The 14,826-nt window shown below is 34.0% G+C and overlaps 1 protein-coding gene across 6 annotated transcripts in view; it reads left to right on the top strand.

Annotated features, from left to right (window-relative positions):
- TMPRSS15 (transmembrane serine protease 15) overlaps nt 1-14,826 on the top strand; it is a 90,148-nt gene that overhangs the window by 27,969 nt on the left and 47,353 nt on the right. For all 6 annotated transcript variants that reach the window (XM_088144601.1, XM_088144600.1, XM_088144598.1 and 3 more), the window contains 6 exons: nt 2,360-2,469; nt 4,031-4,168; nt 5,340-5,489; nt 7,543-7,648; nt 8,415-8,565; nt 11,112-11,253. In XM_088144601.1, the coding sequence (XP_088000727.1) occupies nt 2,360-2,469; nt 4,031-4,168; nt 5,340-5,489; nt 7,543-7,648; nt 8,415-8,565; nt 11,112-11,253 (797 nt within the window). The remainder of the gene's footprint in view (nt 1-2,359; nt 2,470-4,030; nt 4,169-5,339; nt 5,490-7,542; nt 7,649-8,414; nt 8,566-11,111; nt 11,254-14,826) is intronic.

The following is a 14,826-nucleotide window of genomic DNA, read 5'->3' as shown; positions in this document are numbered from 1 at the left end:
ATTACTACTGTCCTAGGCCTTGCTATGAAAAGGCTTTCCTAAATGACAACAGGGTTCAGGCTGTGCAGATTTTATCTACTTGTCAATCTGGTCCACATTAATTGCTTTCCTAAAGACTTTAATAGAACATCTTTTAATGAGACTCCAATTTACATTTATTTTTTTTCAGATCCAAATATTAAAATTGTATGAAAGAAACTACTCCAATTCAGCTGGTTTCAGAAAGAAACTGTTCACAAGTTTGGGTTATATTACTGAAAGCATTCAATAATTTTTTAATAAATTTTGACACTTGCAGTCGTCACATGATGATATAAACAAATATGTCAAACAATATACGTGCTGTTGTCGCCATCTGTTTCTGGAAGAATTAATAAGAAAGAAAAAGCAACATTTCATGATGAACCTGAATCTGGAAGGGGTTCTTTATCCTTCCTATTTATATTAGTATTGCTTTTCTTATGACTTTTCTGTTTCCTCATTCAATTTTGTGTTTCTTCCTGAACAATATTATACTAATCTTTTTAATATACTGATAAAAATGTGACTTCTTGTGGTCAGATGACACCATCTTATTAAACTTAACAAATGTGCTTTACTAAGTTGCATTTCCCAGCAGTTTTCTTGTGTTCCTTTCTTGTCAGATATAATTTTATGGATTATTTCCCCATCTGCATAAGTACTATGAAAGAATGGAGAGAAAGGATTGTAGGTCACATGGAAATACGCTCAATTGCTCTTTCCAGACTGACTCTGACAAGCATGTTGAAATTATTGTGGTCAAACATATATTTTTTATATCTTTTGGGAACTATAATTGTTACTAAAATTAAGCCAATTTTCTGTTTTGAATTTCATATTTGCCTGCTGAGTATTTAAAATCATGTTTTAAATACTCTGTTTATATAACAGAGACTATGACATAGCAATGTAAATAAGCACTGTTTCTAATGCAATGCTACTGCAATATTTAATCATTATTATAGTTAAGGATCAATCCTACGGTCCCTGGCAAAAAAGTCCTAAAATTATAGAATATTTCAAAGTTCTTTGTCTAAATTCTCTTAGACAGAGACTTTCAGCCTCAAAAAAGAAAATAGGCAATGTGTTTCCCCTTCTGCATTAGATTACCATAGCTAGTTCTTTTGGAAATTATAAATCTATGACCTTAGAAAATTTCAAAAAGGAGTTAAACAGAGGGTCCTTTACTGCACCCCGAAATTTATATAAATTTACGTCAGCTTGAGCTCTTATCTTTACTGCCATTCTTATGATTTGGAACCATTGTTATATTCAGATGAAAGGTCCTGTTCCTTTGTAAGCAATATATTGCTGCACTGACTATAAGAATCTTTAGCAAACCCACAATATTACTGGTTAGTTGGAGTGTATCTAGATGTGACATACTGTTCTGTTCTGGTTGGAAAGCCGGAAGCAGTAGTCATAGACAGCTAAGTTTACAGAGTGGTAATCAATTCACCACACAGAATAAGCAAGAAGTAAGTCTGGTCCAGGTACCATAGACAGCAGTATCAAGCAGGAGACATGGCTAGTAGACAGTGTCTCACTAAATCCAACTACCAAATATGGAAAATTTCTAATGATTCGCTTAGTAAGTGGTGTGAGCTTTTATGCTCCAGACAGATGAGTTCCATCCAAGCACAGCTGGTTTATGATTACATCTGGGACCTGTTAGTCTAGCCTTGAAGCCACATATATTTGTGCCATTCAGCTTCCTGGGCTTCTTCATGATGGCATAGTTACTCTTAGGTTTAAATCTTGCAATCCTAGCACAGATTCTATTTGAGGTAAATGGAAGAGGCTCTCAATCAAATTATACATCAGTGTCTGTTTTTACAGATTCACCAACCACTGCTGTGGGATCCTGAATCTCTACTTTTTCCTTCTCCCCCTTTGAGTCTGAAGGAAGCAATTTGAAATGGATGATGATGATGATGATGATGATGATGATGATGATGATGATTGGAGGTTTACGTGGATATGTGTGTGCATGTGTTGCATACTGTTCTTCCTTCCATCATCCTAAAAATATTCCAGGAAGAATCAAAGGACTTGACTGAATAGGTGGACAATGACAGGAAGGGCTCTTCCCTCTCAGGTTATGTGCTACTTAGCCTGTTCTATTCAGCAGAACACCCTGACTTTTCAGATGAGGCTGGGGAGTTGTCAGGAGAGATTATGTCAGGAAAGTCTGCTTTCCCTACCTTCCGTTGCAGGTAGATAACTAGAAACAACCAATGGCAACAAAAATCTCACCTCACATTATTCCAACTCCATTGCAATACAGTTGTGACTTTGTAACAATTAATATGGTATCTTTCCCATGTTTTTCTTTCAGTATGGAGAACCACCTATCTATTAAGATAAACTTCACTGCTTTTGAGACACAAAATTATGTGGATACCCTAAATATTTATGAAGGTGTAGGTCCAACAAAGATATTAAGAGGTAAGATGCCATTTTAATTCAATTTTTAAAAATAAAGGAACCCTGTGATTTTAATGGAATCTAGGCACTCAATGGACTTTAAAAAAAGCAGGATAGAAAGAGTATTTGGTGTTGGAGAAGACTTCTGAGAATACCATGAATAGCCAAGAAAACAAATATAGAAAAATCAATCCAGAGTTCTTACTCAAGGCACAAATGGCCAGGCTCAAATTATCATATTTTGGACACATTATGTGAAAATCTCTCTCTCTTGAAAAGTTTATAATTCTGGAAAACATGGAAGAAAAAAGAGTAGGATGATGAGAGTAGAAGGTGGTGGACTAAATTAGAAAAGCACCTCATTGGAAGACCTGAAACACCAGGTTGGGACAGATTATCCTTGAGAAGATCTATTTGTGGGGTTGCTAAAAGTTGACATGAACTTGATGGGACATAATCATCAATCAGGCATTCAAGTTTTGCAATGCAATATTCTTATAGCTAAATAGCAAGCCAATTATTATTATTATTATTATTATTATTATTATTATTATTATTATTATTATCTCTTTATGTGTCTTCCAAGGTAATTTATTCATTCAGCTGACCATAGGACAAAACACTGTATTTGACAAGTGCAAGTACTGTATTGAACAGTTCAGATCCATAGGCTTTTTTTGGGGGGGGGGTAACTACTACTACTACCACTCCTTCCTCATCTTCAACCTCCTCCTCCTCCTCCTCCTCCTCCTCCTCCTCCTCCTCCTCCTCCTCCTCCTCCTCCTCCTCCTCTTCTTCTTCTTCTTCTTCTTCTTCTTCTTCTTCTTCTTCTTCTTCTTCTTCTTCTTCTTCTTCTTCTTCTTCTTCTTCTTCTTCTTCTTCTTCTTCTTCTTCTGTTTGTTTACATCTTCCAAGAGTTTATGGGAAAGTAATAATTATTGAACTTTCTAAAATTTCATTATGTTTTCTTTGCATATAAAAGCAGGTACGGAAAACCAGTAGACATTATAAGGCAGAGCCCTTTGTGTGAATATGACACAGTTTACTTTTACAATGGATTGCTTTCTCCAAGTTCACTGAATAAGCTGCAATTGACTGCTTGTTGTGGCTAGAATCCTACTCACAGTTCAGATACACTTGACTTCAATTGTTATTAAGAAGCATGAATATTAACTAATGAAAGAATGATTATATATACAGGTAGTGTCCAGTTTAAGAACGAGTTCCATTCGCAAGGTCTGTCATACCTTCATACAAGTTGAATTTGTATGTAAGCTTGAACAGTATTATTGTATAATACTGTCTAAGTAGTATTGTGTAATTAACTCAAAGCACTGTGTACTTAACTTGAATCACTGTGTATTTAACTAGAATTTTGCTATAATAGTCTCTATTCTTAACTATGGGTCATCCTTAAACTGGGCGTTCTTGTCCCAGGCACTACCTGTACTAGAATAAAGATAGATTTGCATCAGTTTTACACAGAGCAAAGCCTATTGACTTTTTGTTACTTGAATATGTGTGATATTATTCCATTCTGATTTTTTTTATGTTTCTGTTCTATTTTTTTTTTTCTTTTCAGCTTGCATCTGGGGTTCTAATCCTGAAACAGTTTATATTTTTTCTGATAAAGCCACTGTAGAATTTGTCACAGACTATTCTGAAAACTTAAATGGTTTTAATGCAACCTACACTGCACTTAATACAAGTGAGCTAACCAGTAAGTAGCACCTGTAATTTATATTCTAGGGCTACTGCAAAATGGAGGTATGACTACTGCTTCAAAAATATAATGACAACTCTACTTTGATACCATGACAAATAAATCTGAATGTGCGTGTGACTATACTAATTCCAATCTGTGGGCAATGTCTCCGCTGATTGTGCATTTTCTATATTCTGATTTCATTTCTGGCAGCAGGACATATTAGGACAATCCATTGAATCCTATATTATTTTTGCACAGATTAGACAAGCGTATGACTAAAACAAAGACAAGTTACTACTTTCCCTGTATGTAACAGCTGATCAGCTATGTAATTTAAAAATTACAAAGGGGCAGATGCTTTTTTTCCCCATCAACTGCCCATTGAGTCCTTTGCCATCACTTTCTTATTGCTCTCTGGTTCCTTCTGACTTTCTTCTTAATCAAATGCTTCAGCTCAGTGATGGTAGTATCACATGAAAGCCAATATGGTAGACTGGATCCATTTAGGTCCTGGTTCAAGCCCCCTTCAATCAGGGATCTCACTGGGTAACTAGGCCAGTCATTTTCCCTCAGCCTCACAGGGTTGCTACTCTAAGAATAAAAATGTAACTTTATGCTCTTGAGAGAAAAGTCAGCTATAAATTAGATAAATTAACATGACCACATAGTTGTTCATGTAATGCCTGCTGTACTGCAGGGCTTGAGGCCTTTTGTTCTCCAGACAGATCTTTTTCCAGCAGTGTTGCCAGTGAGAAAAGTGAATAAATAAGACAGGCAAGTAGGCAACAAACTAACATTGCTATGCAGAGCTCAAAAAGGCAGTGTGGATGACCAAGCGTTTCATGGGGAACAACAGCCATTGCTCCAACTCACTGTAACAATGGTGCTAAATGCTGGCACTCTATTTCTTTTTGTTGTTATATTTAATGCCATGGGTATGGAAAGCTGATAGTTCATCAAAGATGCATGAGTTCCATTGTATATCCAAGGAATTGTGGTTTCTTTTCTAAGTCATCTAAACTAATTTCCAAATTTAAACTGAAAAGTGGAAACTTTTCAGAGAGAAGAGCACCGTAAGTAACATTATTTTGTGTATAGTACAAAAATGATTATAACCAACTGATACATTGCAGAATTTCAGTGCTCATTTACTCTGTTATTTTTATTCCAATCTTATCTGAAGACAATGAAAAAATCAACTGTACTTTTGAAGATGGATTTTGTTACTGGATCCAAGATCTAGAGGATGACAGTGAATGGGAGAGAATTAATGGCCCTACCTTTCCTATTACATCTGGCCCAGATTTTGATCATACCTTTGGCAATTTATCAGGTAAGAAATATTGTGTGCAAAAGAAACATTTCTTGTTGGTTTCTATTTTTTTTTAATCAATGTATTTTGGAGAGAATATAAATATTTTCTATTCTGTTTCTTTTGCTTAAACTGAATATATCAAAGCAGTACACACATTTGGAGGATTAGTCCCATTAAACTCAGTGCTTTGATCTATAAAAATGTTTGCAAGTACCTTTTTATTAGCCATATTATTCTAATACAATTATGATGGAGAGCATTTTATTTATTTATTTATTTATTTATTTGTTTGTTTATTTGTTTATTTGTCAATCATATTTATATAGCTGCCAATCTCACATAAAAGTGACTCTGGGCAGCATACAGCACTTAATTAAAAATAATAATTACATTTAAAAAGTCACAATTAAAAAATAACTATAAAAATCACACAAAATAGAGAGGATGGTATTAACCACAATAAAGGATCCATTGCAAAATCTCCCAGTCCCTAGGACCCACTAGCCTGATCACATAGCCAGGTCTTCAGGGACTTGTGGAATGTTGAGAGGAATGGAGCTTATCTCACTTCTGGAGGGAGAAGATTCCACAAGGTAGGCCCCACAGCAGAGAAGACTCTCCTCTTGGGACTGCCAGATGGAATCCTCTGACAGGCAGGACCCGCAACTTGCCTTCTTTGCCAGACCTGATGGTGCTATATTGAAAAACACAGTGCCTCAACATATTTTATATACATATTTATCTATATAATTTCTTTTATAGGGCATGCTAGACAGGTGAACATAGAGAGTGAAATAGAAAAATGCATGTCTTTTCCAGAAATTCAGGACAGACATTTTAATATTTATTTATTTAATTTATTTATTAAATATTTATTTAAATTTATATGCTGCCCATCTCTGCAAATAAATATTTATTTATTAGATTTGTATAGCCACATCTTTTATAGCATAACTTTGGGTGGCCCACAAACAATAATAAAAAATATAAAAGCCAACAAAAATGTCCCAGTGCCCCCAAATGCAACACATCCCCACACATCCAAAAATAACTTTAGAACTTCCCTGGGCTCCAACCTCTCACTACCCCAAGGCTTGTGGGAAAAGTCAAGTCTTCACGGCTTTTCGGAAGGCTAGGAGGGTAGGGGCCTGCTGGATTTCAGAGGAAAAGGGTGTTCCAAAGGCTAGGGGCGGTTATCAAGAAGGTGTGCTGCCTAGGCCCCACTAAATGGCAACATTTAAGGGAAGGGACCTGGAGCACACACCCCCATCAGACCTAGTGGAACAGGTAGATACCCTCAGGGAGAGGTGGTCCTGTAAATAACTTGGCCCTGTGCCATTGAGAGCTTTAAAGGTGATAACCAGCTCCTTGATTTGGCTAGATTTTTCCTTCTCTACATGCTTTTTTGATCATCCTTATCCTAGAATTAGACACACTTTGGTCACTCTTTAATAGAGGAGTGTTTCTGGGATTGCAAAGTAGGATGATGATGATGATGATGATGATGATGATGATGATGATGATGATGATGATGCACTTTGAATTATGTTATCATGCAGGATACAAATTTGGTTAATTAAATGAGAGTAGAGCATCACTGAATTATCAGTAATAAAAAATAACAAAAATGAAAATAAAGATGAAATCTTTTCTCACCATTAGTCCTGCTGGCAAAGGCTGGTGAAAATTGGCATTCATATACAGTCACTTCTCTGGAAATACTGGCAAACATGTATTTCATAAAGATATTGCTTAGGTGTTTGTGTATATTTATATATACAATTACTTCTCTCTCTCTCTCTCTCCCCCCTCCCTCCCTCCCTCCCTCCCTCCCTTTCTCACATCGCTTTTCTTCCTGCCACCAGTATAAGGCTTAAAAGATGAGTTGACCAAATATAAAAAAGGCAGGATGAAAATATCATCATCATCATCATCATCATCATCATCATCATCAAGTTTATATATAAATTAGCAGAATGCCTTCTTAAGTCAGCAAGAATCAGAAATTTATATTGTATCTCTCATAAGAGCATATATGCTTGTTTATTTTTACTTTATCTGATTTTTACAGGCTACTATATTTCAACACCAATAGTTCCTGGAAGCATACCAGTGACAGTTCAACTATTTAGTTTACCCTTAGACCCCATTTCAGATGCATTCTGCCTAAGTTTCTGGTATAGTGAATATTTTGTTTATACAATAAGAAGTTATTATTATTTGTAGAAATAATAATTCTTTAAAAGCTTGGGGAAAAGAATTTTTTTTTTAAAAAAATGAAGATTGTATATACACAGAGCCCATAGAAAGATGTCTGTTGAAGGGGAAGGAATATGAAAAGAGAAGGGTATATCCTTGATCTGAATAAATGGATAGAATGTTGAACAAGCACATCCCATTTGGAACTTAAGAGGTACAGTTTCTTTACTTTTAGAAAACAAATTGTTTGAAAACCAAGCCCTAAATTTATTATGTGAGCAATTTCCCAACAGAATATATTCACATAGTGGCTACCGTTCTAAGTTATGAAAGGATCTGAAGTGCTTGTGGGGCAAAGTAGTGAAAAGTTCATTTGTTTGAGGGTGGGGTTAATGGAGCTCTGATAGACACTTTTGAGGGGAAAGCTTTCTGATATCTGAAGCTGCAATATGAGGAGGTCTAACGAACTGACCAACTAAATAAATAAATGCAGAAAAATCGTGGCTTGGTCAGGGAAAGCAGGATGGACCTAGGGATCTTAAGGATATTAAGTGCTTTACCACGTCCCCAAACTGAGGGGCAATTTAGACCAGCAATCAGGACTGCCTAAGTGAATTCCCTTAAAAAAGCTATTTCTTCCTCATCTATTGCTGACAGACATGTTCTTCTGAAGTCAGACAGACAGACAGTAGATTTCACTTTGATAAGATATTATATAATTTATGAAAATTGCTTTCCATTCAGGTATCACATGCATACCATTCATGAATATCATCTAACTATTAAAATTATATATGACCATTACACTGAAAAGATCATCTTCCAGAAAGAAGGAAATTATGGAAATAACTGGAATTATGGACAAATAACATTAAATGAAACATCTAAATTTAAAGTATGTTAATGTATTCATATTCAGCAGAGTTTTTAATCAAAACTGTCTTTATTTTCTTATCATTTCTGATCTTCTGTCTTAGTATTCATACACACCCATACACACAACTACAGTACTGAGATAACAAAATCAGATTGTGTTATTATGCTGTATTTCTGGCAACAAAAATTGTTATTGGAACTTTTTTCTGCCTTGGGCCATCCAGCCGTTTCTCCAGTTGAACCTTAGCTAGAGTAATGAAATAAATATATAACTGAAATTAATTTGATATGCATTAGATAATATTCAATATAAAGCTTTCCTCTGCCTCCTACCTTTTAGGTCTCCTAGGGGAATTTTAGATTCCCAAACAATATTTCTAGCACTTGATTATACACTTTAATTGTCAAAGTTGGCTTTTAAAGGGAATGTGTGGTTTATAAATTATTGCCCAAATGTGTCTGATAAATCATCAGAAACCTTCTACAGGATAATTGTTTCTTCATTTTCTGTGGACTGAACAATTGAGTTAGCCCATAGGCTTTCAAAACTCATGTCTCATCTTCCCGATATTCTGGCAACAGTGCTGTCAGCAAGAAAAAAAAATACTCCACACAATATCTGAATCTGAATTGTTATTAGTTCTGTTTAGGGGAAGTAGAATTCCTTACAAAGCAAATCTAAAATTAGTAACTTATAGCTATTCACATTAGTACAGGAAAGGTAATTTTTTTTTGGCCAGTGGATACACTTAGAATTTTGTAACCATGTCTAGATATTTCCACATAATGGGTGTCATAATGTGAGTGATCAGTTGCAAATATCCATTTTGGTAAGCTGATAAAGTGACTTGCACTCAGTTCCTCTGCTCACTCTTCCTCTGAATTATTTTATTCTATTTATTTTAGAAATAAAGATTTATTTTCTATGAATGCTCAGAAGTCTGTTTATGAAGGAATTCAGATAACAATAGAGGTTGATACTGTTTCCCAATATACCGTATCCCATTGTTTTAATTAAAATAAAGTCAGAAAGGGAAGGAAACATTGTCTATTCCTGCATTTCTACTTTATACATTGCAAGATAGAAATGACTTCATTTAGAAATATAATCCAAAACATGTTAACTCAAAAGTAAACTTCCTTGAATTCAGTGGAACATATTACTTGGTGTAAAGTACTGTTGTCTTAATCATTAATAAAAAAAAAGTTTGTAATCCTCTGATAATGTGCACCATCAATTTTTACTTTTACTATATTCACACGATGCAAAGTTACTATAGGTTAATGAAGCTCTCAATCATTTCCATATATAAAATAATAATCCAATATTAACGGTCCATTTTCTTTGTAGTACTTAATTCCAATTTAATACATATTTTTTCATTGTCATTTTATATGTAGTGAGCATTGATCTAAATAACCAGAATCCCAACATTGTTCTAATGGCTGCAATAAATATAGAATGATTAGCTGTCTAGTTTACTTCTTAAACTTCTAAATCACAATATTTTTTTCACCTAACTCACCCAGGATTAGTACTTTAAATAGATATGGCTGACTAGAGTCCTAAACCTGTCCCAGTGCAGTGCATTCAGTAGATTGGGTAAATCACCATAAGTGCCAAAACATTTACATTTAGATGTGAACATACAGTATATACAAAAACTAATTAGCAAATATTCAAAGATCAAGATCTATGTTCCTGTACAAACCTACAGGCAATCAGTAGACAAGTAGGAGATATTCACATAAACTACAAGAGATACTGTAAGATCTACTCACAATCCTTCTGTTTCCCACATCATCAGCCATGCAAGACACACTGGATAAAAAGAGCTATCAGGCTGAACCAAATGACCTTTCCTATAAAATACATTATAACTGTAAAGAATTATTTTTTCTTGTTATATATTTTTCTAAGTTTAATCTTTCAGATCTTTTAGTATGGCTGTGGTTGGAAGAGGAATTCAACAAAGCCTTGGTAACAAAACAAAAATGGGCAAGAGCAATGTAATTCCATGTGCATTATTTAATTATATTCCCCCCCCGAAAATAATAGTTACACATAATAACCATTTTTTAAAGGAAAGGGAGTTGATATACTTAGTAGCACAATTGAATTGATTATTGAAATAGCCACTAAAGAAAAATATATAGGATCAATCAATGGGCAATAGATATTAATGCCTTGCTTCTGCATTCTCTTTGATCCACCAACATTTCCAAATAGGGTATAGATCATTAAAGTATTCTTTTTCAAAATAAAACATAAAATTACTTGACTAGCAAAAGCACCGGAAAACAACATAAATATCAATAGCATAATAGCAATAAAAGTTACATAAAAGTGCTAATACTAGAAATATTAATAAAACAATTGCTTCTGTAAATACTAAACATGTTTCTTAAATGCTTGGGGAAATAAAAAGATGTTCAACTAAGATAGTGAAGGAACTTTCCTCTTTCAATTTTCTTCCCAACAATGTATCTGGATTTATCATTAAATTTAAAATAGAGTAAGCAAACATTTTTTATAGGTTGCTCACTCTAAACATTTGTTTTTAGGTTGCTTTTGAAGCCTTGAAAAAACCAGGTTGGGATAATATTGCCATTGATGATATAGGACTTTTTGATGGACTCTGCACTGAAAATATTTATCCAGAACCCACTTTGGTCCCTACAGTTCCTACAACACCTCTGTTACCAAGTAAGTCATATTATTACTTCTGAATAATAATATTCTGAATGAATACTGAAGTCATAATTAGGAATCCTAAGGACTAATTTACCCTCATCACATACAGACACTAGTACTGGGGGAAAAAATAACAAAACAAAAAGCATAATATTTCAGCTGGAATATCTTCTTCAATATTCCTATATTGTCCTGTTCTAGTCTTTCGGAGGAGCTATTTTGTTGCCACAACCAGCAAGGAAGAGATTCACTTTATTAAACAGTAAGCAAACATGAGTCTCACTGATGTTACTGTGTATTACCTATTGCCATTTATATTAAGGATTATAAAGGTATTCTTGACTCTAATTTTGAGTGACATATTTGCCTAGGTTTTTATTTGAAGATTGCTTGGTTTCATTTCACATCTTTAATTTACTGCTTTATTCTGACCTTTCATGCGATGCATTTCAAGGTGGTGTGCAAAATGTTACACTACAGCCAGTAATACTTTGGCAGTCAGAACAATTTTTTCATCAACAGTGCTATGTAGCAGTGACTAGATGTATTTTATAGCAATTCTTGCAGTTGTATTTTACATTATCTGTAGGTCCCGGACTATGCATAGTATAGCTCCACCTGAAGTACATTACAATAATCAAGTCATCTAAAAAACAATTCACAAAGCATTCCTGAATACTGTACTCGTTATGACAAATTCATACAATATTAAATAAGCCTTAAATCCACTGGAGCTGTTAACATTCAGATGCCCAACTAACATCACATATTGATGGAAATCCATATGTTGCATCACTTTGTAGATCATCACTGATGTAAACATATGACACATAGGATATGATTTATGCAAAGAAGTAAGGAGCCTTAATTAAATTCATTAATTTCCAATTTTGTTGCCACTGCAGTAGTCAATGTTGAAAGACACATAAATGATGATGCATAGAACTAATGTTATCAATTTTAGGAGAGGATATTAAACTTATCTAATAAATGCCTAGTAAATTGGCAAATAGGAGCAAGGTTAGAAAGCACAAAAGGACAAAAGTTCAGGCGCATATGGTCATAAAGCTGCTAATGATGTTCTGAAGCAGATCAACCTGTTTGCATTATTCTTTGCTAACTCTAATTTATATGCTGCAAAAGATTGGCTATATCTAGATTTATTATCTTCCTTCTGCAGATAAACAATTTTTCCCCGTATAAAAATGTTGGAAATCTAGTGTATCATCAAACTGAATAACTAACTTCTCGTATTTTTATAATGCTACTAATATTATTAAGTCTGTCTCACCAAAAACAGCCAATAAAAATAATCTGAATTCAACCCAGACTATCTAAATAGACATTGTCTGTAATCTAGTAGTTGCTAATACTGGCTTACCAAAAACTTAATGAACTTGTGTTATTCTTGTAATACAAAGGTCTGTAAAAATTTAGCATATTTCACAATTTTTCAAAATCATTAATATTCATCAAAACTCTGTCCTTTTTCAGTTTCTTCTTCTTGTTGTTGTTTTAATTGACCTTTAGTTCAAGTTCCATATCCATAAAATGGAAATATTCAGTTCATGGTATGCATTCGCAGAATTTCTTCCTTTTAAGTTTAACAGAGAGCCAGTTGGTCTAGTGGTAAAGCTGCTGCCCCAGAAATCAAGAGACTATGAGTTCTAGGCTTCCTTTAGGCATGAAAGCCAGCTGGGTGACTTTGAGCCAGTCACTCTTTTTCAGCCCAACCCACCTTACAGGTAGGAGTACTAGGTATGATAGATAGATAGATAGATAGATAGATAGATAGATAGATAGATAGATAGATAGATAGATAGATAGATAGATAGACAGACAGACAGACAGACAGACAGACAGACAGACAGACAGACAGACAGACAGACAGAATAATCAACAACAATAATAATAACAGGGCTCAAGAGGACTTATTCACAACTGATTATGCATAGGGGTTAGAAAGTCTATGATCTGCCAGTTGTCACTGCTGGCTGGGACAGAAGGTAAGGACAGAGTCACTCACTTTTTGTCAGTTATTGGTCTTTCTTCCCTCCTTTTGGTCCACACAATGGAAAATAATAACAACAGTTGCAGGGCTGGTATAGGTTCCTCCTTGTTGATTTTTTAAAAATAATTTTAATTGCTTTAGTATATAGAAAGAAAAAAACATTTAAAAAGAAAAAGAAACAGAAACAGAAGGGGGGATGGAGAAAAATAAAAGAAAATGCTTATATATTTTTCAAATTCTTAAATCATAATATTGGTCAGGATTTCTAATTAATTTATAAAGAGTGAGTTCATAAGTAGAGATCATTTTTTTCAAGCCTATACATCCATCATGCCTTTCCATTATAAAAGGGTAGTCTTTTTGCTATGTCCATGCACAGTCAATTCATAGTTCCCTATATAGTGATAAATTCCAAATGTTTGGTATATAATTGAAAATGACATTTTTATATCTTTAAACTATATTATTCTTTCCAAAGTCATATTAATAAACTTGTGGATATAAACTAAGATTGTATAGGTAGTCCTCATTTAGTGACCAAAATTGGGACTGGCAATTCAGTTGTTAAGTGAAGCAGTCACTAAATGAAACTCCAATTGTGCTTACTTCAGCTTTCCTCTGCTTTACAGACCTGCAAAGGTCGTAAATGTGAGGACTGGTTGCAACATTACTTTTTCATCACTGTTGTAACTGCAAATGGTCACTAAATGAGGCAGGAACTAAACAAGGACTACCTGTATTTTTATATTTATGTATGAAATTTATAAAATGCTTCAAACTTAAGAATTCTGGGCAATGTAAGGAGGTTAGCCAATGCAGCATACAATAAAGTAAAATCAGAATCTATATCATATCTATAGATGTCCTTGCTCTATCACTTTATACTTCTTGAAAATGAAGATGACAGCCAACTTTTTACCCTTCTCTGAACATGGGGAAAAGAAAAAAGAAAAAAAAAAACTACTGAACTCTTTATTCCAAAGTTTAATTGTCAGTATTACATACTGAAAATGTATATTTATTCAAAATACATTTCAATACATATAATCAGTTAATTTTTATAGTACTTCTGGAGTTTTAGATGCATATGAACCAAACTATGAAATCAGAAGTTATTTTAATTGGACATACTACTTTTCCACAATTTCAAGCAATCCAAATTCCTCCAACTGTAACTCAGATTATTTTACAACTTTACATATATATGAATGAAATAGGCCAGTTCACAACTTCTTTTATCTTGGGCATTGTGTAGTTTGGCAGTTTTCACACTCTAAAAATAGAGAGATTTTGGCAAATGAGGAATTAACTACTGATTTGTAAATGAAAAATATTCAAGTGTTCACAATTTATTGTATTCTGTGTTTACATTTTATAGTTAGAAGTGGTATCATTTCAAGTGCTATTATTTCTGTTGACAATTTGGGAACAATATTTATAAGGCTGTATCCAAAACACAAATGAAGCTAGAGTGTAGGGTAAATTAGATTAGGAATAAATTCCATTTGGTGTTGTAATTCATTAAATCTCATTTGGAATCTGCAGAAAAAGGCCATGAAATTAATAAAATAAAC

The sequence above is a fragment of the Python bivittatus genome, unplaced genomic scaffold, assembly GCF_059951505.1.
Source record: "Python bivittatus isolate LINGU-HERP-01145 unplaced genomic scaffold, Pbiv_v1 ctg000350_np1212, whole genome shotgun sequence".
NCBI classification, from domain to species: Eukaryota; Metazoa; Chordata; class Lepidosauria; order Squamata; family Pythonidae; genus Python; species Python bivittatus.
The sequence above is the reverse complement of the archived record's forward strand: the minus strand, read 5'-3'. Positions and strand labels throughout refer to the sequence as shown.